The sequence below is a fragment of the Fukomys damarensis genome, unplaced genomic scaffold (assembly GCF_012274545.1).
Source record: "Fukomys damarensis isolate Sample0158 unplaced genomic scaffold, DMR_v1.0_HiC HiC_scaffold_5, whole genome shotgun sequence".
Classification (NCBI taxonomy): domain Eukaryota; kingdom Metazoa; phylum Chordata; class Mammalia; order Rodentia; family Bathyergidae; genus Fukomys; species Fukomys damarensis.
In genome coordinates, this window is record NW_022900917.1 from 36,274,345 (window position 1) to 36,286,901 (window position 12,557).

At 33.0% G+C, this 12,557-nt stretch overlaps 1 protein-coding gene across 2 annotated transcripts in view; it reads right to left on the reverse strand.

The window, feature by feature from the left end:
- Hnf4g (hepatocyte nuclear factor 4 gamma) overlaps positions 1-12,557 on the reverse strand; it is a 131,447-nt gene that overhangs the window by 10,969 nt on the left and 107,921 nt on the right. For both annotated transcript variants that reach the window (XM_010611261.3, XM_010611262.3), the window contains 4 exons: positions 9,764-9,935; positions 6,031-6,125; positions 2,848-2,954; positions 848-1,003 (listed from right to left, as the gene is read on the reverse strand). In XM_010611261.3, the coding sequence (XP_010609563.1) occupies positions 848-1,003; positions 2,848-2,954; positions 6,031-6,125; positions 9,764-9,935 (530 nt within the window). The remainder of the gene's footprint in view (positions 1-847; positions 1,004-2,847; positions 2,955-6,030; positions 6,126-9,763; positions 9,936-12,557) is intronic.

A 12,557-nucleotide genomic window follows, 5' to 3' on the forward strand; every position in this document is an offset into this window, starting at 1 on the left:
TATATATATATATATATATACACTAGGTATATCTTGGCTTATTCTTTTAATATGAGAAAAATGAAAATATTCACATTGCTTGCATTTTACAAAAATATTACATTACTTATTAAAAAGAGTTCAAGATGCATCTGAAACAAATAAACAAATCTTCATAGTTTAGGAAATTCAAGTTCCCAATTATTAATTAAAATGTGTTCATACACATATGAAAAGTATAAATCTATACGTTAGGAAAAGATGATTAGATCTAAATTCTATTTCTTTGTAGATTTCTGATCATGAGTCTATAGACATTTTTGCCAGATCCATAGTTGTTGTACAATAGATGTCAGAATACAATTGACAACATAGCTGGAAATACTTATATGTTAATTGTATAAAGTGCCCACAACAACAAAGACATGTTCTGCTTGGTTTTTGTCTTAAGAGTAGCCAAGTATTTCTGAAGTTTTATAGGGTACATTCAGGAAACCCTAGACAGGACAGCACAGCATTTACTTCCCAGATGTTTACTCTTCTAATATTTTGTCTCATGGTGGTAGTTATTTACAATCTGTCTTTCTCCTTCACATAAGCTTCCACAAAGGAAGAACAGTGCCTGGATCAACTCTCACCCAATAAGTTTTCTAGAGCCCTGATATCCAGCCAAGTCCAGCAGTAGTGCCTCTTGATAGAACAAGAAGGTGAAATGATTAAAAAAAAAAAAAACTAATCCTTTTCTCACTACATTATGCATTCCTTGACTGATATAGTACCTGCATTACAAACACAATTCAAAGAACACATAAACTTGGCAAAGTTGAGAACACATTTTTAAAGCAGTCACCATTTCTTTAACTTATACCTGGTCATCCAGTAGTAACTCACAGAAGGCAGGAATGTACTTAGCCCATTCCACCAAGACTAAGAGCTGCTGCTTCATAGATTCACAGACATCGCCAATGCTTGCAATTTTCTTAACGTTTATGTCAGTGCTTACTCCAGGACTTGACACTGATATCTATTAAAAGGATATTATATTAATTCATTATTGAAAATAACACATGCACAGCACACTCTATTTTCTGTATGATTGTGTTAAGTAAACCCTATTGAAGTAGGCAATATCATTGCAACACTATCCTGAAACACATTAAACTTCAGTGTATGTGTGTTTTCATTTTAGTTTTGCAATCTAGGAATTGAATCCAGAATTTTGTACATGCTGTACAACAGCTCTACCTCTGGACTAGACCTTCGGGTCCATATTAGACATTTTAAATTTGACAAATAAAATGTCTATCTGTTTACAAGTTAAACTGAAAGTATTCAATACATAGCACCTTGATCCAGAAGCTGTATCTTATTTTAAAAGCCAAATATATAACAAGCTACCACAACTTCTGGGGAAGACTTTCAATTCAAAATGACTACATAAAAACATAAGTAGTATCCATATGAAATACACTTTGGTGTCTTATTCTTAATTTAAAAAGTATATTTATAGAGGGCGCATTGGCCAACTTGTGAAATCCTAGCAACTCAGGATGCTGAAGCAAGGGAATCAAAGTTCTGAGGCCAGACTGGGCAGCTTAGTGAGGCCCCATCTAAAAATAATTTTTAAAATGTTGGGATATACTAGTTCAGTGTGAGGCCATGAATTCAATAGCCAACTCTACTACCAGAAAAATAAAAAGATATTGATATTCCCATTAAGGAAATCTATCTTTAATTTGTTAATATTTATGAAGAAAGCTTTCATACAGTAGATATAATTTTCCAAACTAGGGACAAAAGATTTAGACGAGATGTGAGAACTATTTATGCTGTTGGATTAAATGGGAGCCACCAAAGCAAAATCAAGGAATGAAGCCCTGACTGAGCAATGTTCATAACCTTAGCATATACACTTCAAGCTGTGTATAACATTAAACTCTATAAAAATGTCGAGGTTTCTTTTTTAAAGTGCTGAAAAATACTCTTTAAAACTTGTTTTAAAGTTTTTGTGAACTTAATTTTTGTGCATGTGTATGTATCTTTATGTGCACCCAGATATTTCCTCATAGATTTCCTTAAGCCTCTTGCTAAAAGCTTTATTGGACCATCAAGCAATCTTCAAGTAATAATGATAACGGGGATATTAACCTCATCATATTACCCTGGTGTAATCAAAAAGGAAAGTAGGCTCACTGCCTCTTTATAGGGCCTGATTACATACCTATTTCATAATTTTCTTTGTAATGGAAAAATATTATTAACACTGTAATAAGAGCGATGCTAAAATAAATATTCTTAAAGGATTTCTTTGTGGAATTAAGTGATTTAGTTTTATCTCTGTAATAACTTTAAACTTTAAATCTGATATTTTAGAAATTTAAAAGAATAAAGCTGTATTTCACTATATTTTCTAAATTCCATTTTTTATTTAAATATCTGTCTGCAAAATAGATGCCAAGGTGACTTCTGCAGTCCAGAAATCTTTTTGAAGGAAAGACATTCTGATGACAATTCTCATCCAGGCCCCCCAAAAGTTGTAGCAGCTAATTTTACAGATTCAACCAATACAATGAAATGCTCCTCCCACCAGAATACCGTAGAGTGCATTAAATTCTTTTGCTCAATCTTATAACTCTTTTTTCAAACAACCTTAAACTAAAATTTATTTCACTTTTTAATTTAAAAACGAGATTGTGTCCAAGGAGTCACAACTAGGTCAGCAGTCTCAGTAATATTCTCAAATTAATACTCAACTTGTGTAGCTCTACTTCACATTAGTAATGAGTCTACTGAGATTCCTTTAGCATTCTGCATAAAGAGACATCTGATTCTATTAAAGAAAGCTGGATGCTGGAGTACATCACGTACCTGGCGAGACCGAATTTCTGCTTGAGCCAGTGTGTTAATGGAAGGGATGTTGCTGCCTTCAAATGTGCTTCTTCTGGTGCTTATTCTATCACGTTCATTTTGAACAGCTGAGGGAGAAAGCACAGTGTTTACTGCTTAGATATTTTTAATACATAACATGACATCCAGTTTGAAGTTTTAAAAAATTACAAAGAGTGAGAAATGTTCTTTCTAAAAGACTCAGGTGGTACAAAGCTCAGAACGAAGATCTTTACATACTACACCACTGTCAAAAGTAGGAGAAGACTTGCTTGGCAATAGAGCGCACAAGAGATTGGTGTTTGGAACTTCGTGATGGCATGCATAAATGTGAGAAAGTGTTAGGCCAACCAGTTCCACTAAGCTGTATTTTCAATGGGTTGGTTTTTTTATTCCTGAAAGGTAATAACACTGTATGATAACTGGAGGAAGATTACCGCCTGCAAGTTGGATCAGGTCAAAGACAACAGTGTATTTACTGTCAGAAGATATGAGTCATAGATTTTGGAATTCTATTTTCTTTTTCCTGTAAAACACTAACAAAATGGAAAATAAGTGTTTTTATTTAAGATTGTTTTTGAGATTGCAATCTTATAATCTCTAATGAAACACTGTTCTTGGGACAGTTTATAGACATTAATAAAAATAAATGTTGTACCAGTCTGAGTTATCTCCTGAGAATAACAAATTTTGTGTATCAACAATTTGGGAAGAGGAAGAAGTTTCTTGTACTGTATTACAAAAAAAAGGTTCTCTAAGAGAGCTAGATCTGCTTCCTTATTACAGCAAGGAAAGAAAGATGATGTATCTCTCCAAATATCTTATTCAAAACTGTATTTTAAAATAAAAAGAAGAGAAAGGAAGTTGTAGCATATATTTTTATAAATACCGCTCCTATAAAGAATAATAAAGATCAGGTGTCTAAGCTAAATTTCAAAACTTGAGAAATATATAATTATCTTCTATTAACCAAAGAGAAGAAAATCTAGGCCTGAAGCCCTTAAATTATTTAGGGTAATGTTCTGCTGTGTTCTGCTGGGAAAACAAGGCATTAAGATCTTAATTTTTTCTGCAATTATCGTTTTTTTAAAGAAATGGGCCAAGTTTTATGCTAAAGGCATGTAAAGAGATACAAAAATGATAATTAAGGATCGAGTTAATTAAATTAGAATAGAAAATACTGGGCTTTTTGCCTTTAAGAAAGAGTAAGTAGTCTTTAAGACTGAATGAATCATTAATGTTTCATTTCAAAATCACACTACAAAGACTTTATTTTTTTCTAAACATAAATTGTTACTGATTTTCAAACTAAGCTGACTCATTTGGAAATGCACACACAGAGATAAAAAGTAAGTTGTTTGCTATGATTTCATAAATTTCACCATGTAATATTTAGAAAAATACTAAAAGATGCTGTGAACATTGATATTATTTCCACTGATTTCTGTTTTGGCATAAATCAGTTCACGTATTCGTTTTGAATGACTCTATACTAAGCTATAATTTTAAAGAAGAGAAATAGCCAGGTGTGGTGCTGTATACCCGTCATCGCGGGACTTGGCATGTTGAGGAAGGGGAGTGCCGTGAGTTTGAGGCCAGCTGGAGATAGTTCGGTAGCAAATGCAAGGCCAGCCTGAACTACAAAGGGTGACCTTGCCTCCCCCACCAAAAAGCAAAGTTGGAGAAAAAAATTCACTGTTTTCAAAGACACTCTATTTTACTACTGTAAAAGTCAGGAAAGAAATATGATCGTGATTTTTTTTTATAAGATTATGGAAGTAAAGATGGAGGTTCAAGTAGAAGTGGCTAAAGACAACTAATAAAGTCGTTATTAATCTTATAGTACCCCGTAGCACTTTGGGATATTAGAAATGGCATTTCTGAATTAAGATACTTGTCCTTCTTCAATTTGGTGAATTTCATGTTTTGTTTTCCTCTTTGAAGTCTGGTAATCTGAGAAAGTTAATGGAATTTCCATAATTTTAAAATAAAGACAATAAGATAGATTTCATATACTTTATACTTCTATTGTGTAGTGATTTAATTTTTTGACATTTGAGATATACTTATAAAAATATCTCTTTGTATGTGATAGACACAGTAATGCAGCAAAACTGATACATTGTTACATCTGCCAAATGTTCAAAATGTGTTCAACATTTTTGTGTCTACAGTAACTGCAATTAGAATATAGAAGAGTCAGGCCGGGGTTTTAGATTTAGCTCAGTGGTTCTGCCATCTGCCTCTCAGGCACACAGTCCCATGTTTGATCCAGATACCAAAAAAAAAAAAAAAGAATATAGAAGAACATAATCAGATTTTTAAGGCATTCAAAATGATATTAATATAAACTAAATTTATATAGCTAATCTATTGTCTGTGTCCCTGCATAGAATATAAACTTCCTAAGCGGAAAATTTGTTTGCCTACTATGTTCAGTCCTGAAACCTCAGCACCTAGAGCAGTGTTTAGGAAATGGTAGTGTTCAATAAATATCTGTTAAGTGGATAAATACATTTAAAAGTAAATGTTCAATTAATGTTCATAAAATGAATAAATACACTCAATTGTTATGAAAATAAAAAATGTTTAAAATACAATTACAATTTCAATCTATTGACAGCTTGCCACTTACCTTTTCAACAGGATATTAAAATGTTATTTTTACATAATTAATAATGTGAAATAGGAAGTAAAGGGCTAAAAGTGTAGGGAAAGTGGGAAGGGTGGGGGGGAAGGCAATAAGGGAGAGGAAAAAAATATGAGAAAATGAAAAAATGGAAATAAAGTGTTTGTAAATGGGGGGGTGAAGGGAGGGCAGGGACAAGGGGAAAAAATGAGAATCAAGACCTATCATGTAAAAGTACAGGATCCCAATAATGAACGTAACTGTATTGTATACCTAGGTTGTACCAATAAACTCAATAAAAAGAAAAAAAAAGAATTGTGTTGTTATCAATAGTACAATGGTGAAAAGAATGGTGTCAGTAGCCAAACGGGATAGCTGGATACCCTTGGGCTAAATTCTTTAATTTAAGAAACTTGTTAGCAGATTTCTCATATATGGAGGATCAGAGAATTCATGCAAAAGGTAATTGTGATTAATAAGAATGTGTATGCTTATCATTTTTCATCAATAATGATAATTATCATCATCATCATTACCTTCTTTTTTCATTCCTGCTCTAAAACATTTTCTTAATCGACAGTATCTACATTGATTCCTTTTGTCCTTGTCAACAACACACTGGCGACTGAATCTATAACATCAAATAAGATATGTTAGTTTACAGAAATTTACAGAAAGCTACCATTTATCAAAAAGGCAAAAACAGACAAATAAAATGACTTTAAGATAGTCAAATATGACTCAATAGAAAGAATGCATAAGAACAAATAATTAAGGATTTCTATTCTCAAGATCAGTGTGCACATTTAAATATAAACCTTGCCTCTTCTTAGTCTTTATAATAAATTAAAACTGAATGACTAATCTCCTGTTTTGGCCACTGTACATTATAATTCCTATCATGGGTCACAAAAGGCAAATCTAGTTTTAAAATCTTTGCATATAAATTCTAGATGCTTATTGCACAATGATTTCTGTGTGTTGGAAAATATAGCAGAATTTGATTCAATTCCCTGTACTTTCAAGCTATTTTTCTTTTTATATATTATTCTATTCACTTAAATGATCTCACATCCAACTGAAATTTACCATAAACACCAAAATTACATATTAAAAGACCATTGAGAACACAGAGCATATAATTTCTGCATAATGATACACCACTTCACATGCATTACAATAGCTATACATTGGAAAAAAAATTATGAGTGTTAGTGAAGACATGGAAAAATTGGAGCCCTTGTGCTTCACTGGTCAGAAGAGTGTGTGATGCACTTGCTTTTGAATAAAGCTAGGGTGTTTGTCAAAAGTGAAAACTGCCATACGACTCAGTAATTCCATGCTCAGTGTATACCCAAAGAAATAAAAATATATGTCAAAGCAGCATTACACATAATAGGCCAAAAAGTGAAGCAGTGAATAAATAAAATGTGGCAGGCCCATACACAGAAATATGACTATTTATCAATAATCAGGAATGGAGTACTTATGCATGCTACAATCTGTGTGAGTCTCTGGAAATAATTCTATTAAAGATGAAGAAAGTCAGACACAAAAATATATCTGTTTGATTTCATTTGTATGAAATTTCCAGAAGAGGTAAATCCATAGAATTACAAAGTAGATTTGTAGTTGTCTCATATCGCTGAAGATGGAACTGCAGAGTGACTACTAACAGTTTTCTTATAAGGTGATGCAAAGGTTCCAAATTGATTGCAGAGATAGTTGCACAACTCTAAATAGGCTAAAGTACTGAATTATATATTCAAAATATTGCAATTTGTGGAATTAGACTTGATTCTGATCCTCAGGTTAACCATTCACTCTAGGTATGATTTGGGGATTTTAATACCAATTTACAATTATAAAATAGAGGAAAAAGTCGTTTCAAAGGGTTTAGTGCAAATGTACTATAGTGTTTGGGGCACATATTAATCATATGCTAAAATATAACATTTCTTTAAAATTCTTATCCATATGTATTGTTATATTCTGGTTGTTTTTAGTTAATGATTAAGTAATGAGAATGAAGTAATATATTCTGTGACCTACAAAAATTTCCTTAGCTGTGTGTGGTGATGCATGCCTCTAATCTCAGCTATTTAGGAGGTTGAGGAAGAAAGATCTAAGTTTGAGGTCAACCTAGGAAATTGAGTGAAATTCTACCTTTAAAAAAATCCAAAGGGTTGAAGATATAGCCCAGTGCAATGGCCCTGTGTTCAATCCCCAGCATCATGAAAATAATAAGAAATAAATAAAATTATTTAAACTGTGCAGCAACTTAAAACTGAATGAGAAATAAACCCTACTTCAAAAGAGCTGAGCTGAAATAGATACTTTCAGAGTGAGGGGAGGAAAGGCCCTGTCCATTTTGAATGCCAGAATGAGGAGATTCAGAAGTTATTAGATTACTAAAAATCATACAGAAAGTATAGACAATAAGTGTTAAATTTATAACAAAGCTTAAGTAAACATATGATTAGCCACTAAGTGTGGACAAACCCTGGTGTAGGGAGTAAAGAGTTAAATATTACCTGTTGCTTCCATTCAAGAATATTATAAGCTAATAAAGTAAGTACACAAGTTTACAAATAGCCATTATCAAAACCTTTGTGTGGTAGGTATTGAAACAAGAAGTTAAAATGCTTTAGGATGAAAACCCTCGCTTCAGTGGGATGGAACAAAACCAAATTTATGAATATAAAAAAACAGATAAGATTGAGAGCAGCAAAACCTGTGGCTGAAATAAATATTATTCCTCTAAATTTGTACCATTATTATTACTCCACCCAAATGGAAAATCATAGCATTTGCTCTTTACCAAAACATGTAAAGAAGTGTTAGGTGAGCAGCAGCATATGTGATGGGAAAGTGGGAGAAGTTAAACTGCACACGTTGCAGAGATATTTATTAAATTCCTAGTGGCTGCTCTGGAAGCAAGCTTTCGTACACTCCCTACACAGAAATCTGGAAAGTCCTTTCACTCACTATTATTCTCAGCTTCTTTCTAGTCGTTGGAATTAGTTGTTTGACTTAATGTATATTTCCCTTTTAAAAGAATAGGAGATTTTTGAAAAAATACTGTTTCATTTTAATTGTAGCTGTTAATTTTTAAGAGCACTTAATATTTAAGGCAATTTTAGAGGAAATATTCTGATAGAAGACAATGATGTTTTTATACCTGTAGAATTGTTATATAAAATCCCAAACTCATATAAATATTATTTTTTTATTAAAATTTTAAGGTGGGTAATTTATATTTCTTTAAGACTGCATCAAACTCTCCTGGAAAATTTACTTGAGAAAACTGGGTAGATTTAGGGAAGTTATAGATTAACTTTTATTTCACCCTGAGAAAACAAATGACACCATGATTTAAGTGAACTTTTTCTAAACTATCCAATTAGTTCTTAAAATAATGTAATAATGCCAATATGCTTTTCTTTTATAGAGCAAGCACAGACTTTCTTGTGTTAAAATACGTCTTACTTGTCCACAGCCTATATTTCATCAACATGCCATCTGCATTTTAATACTGTCGTACCAATCAGGTTAAACCTAAACTGAGCTAAGATGTTTATTAGAAATTCTTTTTAAAGATTACTGGAGATACGTGACACATAAAATATAGCTAAATATCTTCAGACCAAACATTGAAATCCAATGGCAAAAAAGAAAAACAGCATGAGACAGAAATTTTAAATTTTAGAACTGAAAATTAAATTTCATTTATTGAAAAAAAAACAAGCCACAACATCCTCTTCGGCACTTTCATAATTTTGTTTTAGAAGGTCAAGAATGCAGTGACAATGAAAAGAAAATCCACATACAGAAAAACCACAGGTTGAAAAATCATTTAAAAGCAGATTTTAAAATGCTTACTGGTATAGGAACATATGGTAAAACAATAAAGAGAACAAGGAAAATATCACACCAAAATCCATATGGTTGTTACCCTGGAGAGACTAGGGAGAAACACGAAGTGGCTGGGGAGGTGTCCCCTGGAGGATTCAACTATATTGGTCTAACCTGGGTGGTAGAGATGTGAAATTCTTATGTAATTTTATATGTTTAAAATGTATCATAAAAAAGAAACACCTGTGTGAGTGCATCATGCATAACCATCCACACATCCTCCTTTTTATTGCAGCTTAGAGACTGTTCACAGAGCTACAGATATGCGAGCTCTAAGTTTTCTTCCCTTACTTCTTGTATGCTATTTTTAAACTTCTCTTAAATTAACATTCCTAAAAGGAGCATTTCACAGACCTGCAGGAGTAAACATGACTCTTGCGTATGCTGCGTCTGAAGAAACCTTTGCACCCGTCACAGCTTGATGCCCCGTAGTGCTTCCCTGTTGCTCTGTCCCCACATATTGCACACAGACAGTTGACACCATTTTCTGTGGTATTCATACTTGTCGTCTCTGGGGCAGAACTATCTGTTAAAGAATAGAGTTAAAATTAGTAATGTCTTGATTAAATTGCTCTACTCATTATTCATAGGCCTGAAATATTCCAATCCTTGGCTTGTTGAAGATTCCACAACAGGGCTTTTTTCCTTGACCCACGGCTGCTTCTATTGTATCCATTGAAATTTGGGACACTATATGGCTCAATCTTCCAACTGTAGTCCCAAGCTGGGCTCATTCAGTTCAAGATTTTAAACACCATCTCTATGATGGAAAAGTTCTCACTATTTTACTCTGTTAACTCCTGCGTGTATCAGTCTGGATTGCTTCAGTGCTATTAAGAGTCTCACTTTGGCCTGGTGTGATGGCACACACCTGGGTGTAATCCCAGTGCTCTTCAAGTCTTGGGCAAGAGGATCGCAAGTTCTAGTTCTACCTGAAGAACTTGGCTAGACACTATGTCAAGAAAAGGGTGGGGGAGAGGAGAAAGAAAGACGGAAGGAAGGAAGGGAGGGAGAGAAGCTCTAAAGAAGTATCTCAAAACTCTGGATTCAATACAAACCCCACAAAGGCTTCACTTGAAAATCAAGAATCACAAATTAATATATCAAAAACAGAACTTTACTTTTTTCCTGTAGAAATTATTTTCCCTTGGGTCTTCCCTGTATCAGCCAGTGTTCCTATCTAGTCCCTAGAACCAATAACTTGAGAGTCTTCCTTCAAAGTTAACCCAATATTAAACCCAAATGCATTGAATCTACAACTTCTCACTCTTTCACCATGATCATCCTTATCCAGTTCGCCAGCACCCTTTCCCTGTATCATTGCAATAACTTCCGAACTGATTTTTACACTTTCACCCTTTCTCCCCTATTATGTATGTATCACCTAGAACTACCAAAGTGATCTTGGTGAAAGAAATTCACATCTTGTCACCCTTCTTGGTGAACTCTGCCGTGCTTTGTCCTTAGATATAGAATAAAGCCAATGCAGTTTGATAGGGCCCATAAACCCCTGCCCTCACCAAACTGCCTCTCTGTCTGGTACCCTTCCTTCCTTTCACTCTTCTCCAGCCACGTTGCCTTTTTTTTTTTTGCTATTCTTATCTTGGAACTTTTATATTAAAAAGATTCACGATGTTAAATCCATACTTAAATTTTAATCTGTAGAAATTAGGTAGTAACACTTTTGTTATATCTATTATAACAATAAAATTAAGTCATTATGTCTCAATTTTATTCTGTGATATTCTATATGGACATATATATTCCTCTTACTTATATTTCTCAGGAAATATACTACCATATAATTTGGAAACGTCAATTAGGAAAACTCTAATAAAATGGTATTTAAGGTTAATTATGTCACATTACAGAATTCAAATGTTAATTTTTTATTTAGTAACAATAGCAGAAAAGATATTAATCAATCATAACTCATAAATGTTTGGTATTGATTATTTTATGAGGCAGTAAAGGAAATATTGAAAACAGCTAATATGAAAAACAAGTAAAATGCTAAGTAGCCATCCAGGTTATTTGTTTTAATATACATTGGTAAATATTTATGGTAAATCTGTCCTACCATTTAGGAATCTAGACTCTTTGAAGTAATGATTCTATTGAGATAAATACTCTGTTAAATATATCTAATTAAAATAGTAAGTGCCTAAGAATTTCACTATAGGTTCAGTTTATTTTACTTATGCTTAAATTTTAGAATCCATTTTCTGACAAGTTTTAAAAACTTCTCTAATAAGCTGCTGTTCACTGGGAATATAACCAAAGCACCAATCAGACAAATTGTACATTATAGTAGAAAACTGAAATATTCCTACCATAAGAGACTTTCATAATCTGAAACTAAATATTCACAAACACACACACACACACACACACACACACATACACACACTTTCTCAAAGTATACATAATTATGAGATATCAGAATTTCTGACAAATCCTATCTTGAACAAGACTTTTTCTTGAAGAAAACATCTACATTCAGTCAATAGCAACCTAAATTACATAGACAGGATTCCTCAACAATTCATGTCTTATTTAAAGTTAAAATGTTACAGTAGATAAATGCCAAGAGTTTTGTGCAGCTAAACATTAGCATGTCAAGCGAGGTTATAATATAAACCCTTATTTCTTTTCATATTTGTGTTCAATGCAAAAACTTGACAGTCATTTTAAAAGCAATTTCTCAGCAGCAATTGAGAACTAGCATAACGAAAGGAGACAATCAGTAAAACTCTCTAGTGTTCTACAGAATCTTTCATAATTCATCCTAAATATTGCATAGAGAATGCATTTTCAGTCAATCTGCCAATATTATTTATTATGATGATTTACCAAAAATAAAATAACTGCTGAAACTACTATTTTTAGCTCTTCACTGGCCCATGCCAGAATTCTGTGGTTACTTTATTACACAAAACTAGGCTACTCTATCTCTAACATGAAATATAGCCACAGTGTTATTAATTGAAATTCTGTGATGAAGTACAAAAGCTCAGATTTGTGGCCTTAAAAGAAGGCCTTCACTTTCCCAGCATTGAGTTACAGCCCCAGGATGCTCAGTTTTGTTCTCTCTCTCTGTCTCTCTCTCTCTCTCTGTCTCTCTCTCTCTCTCTCCTTATATATATAT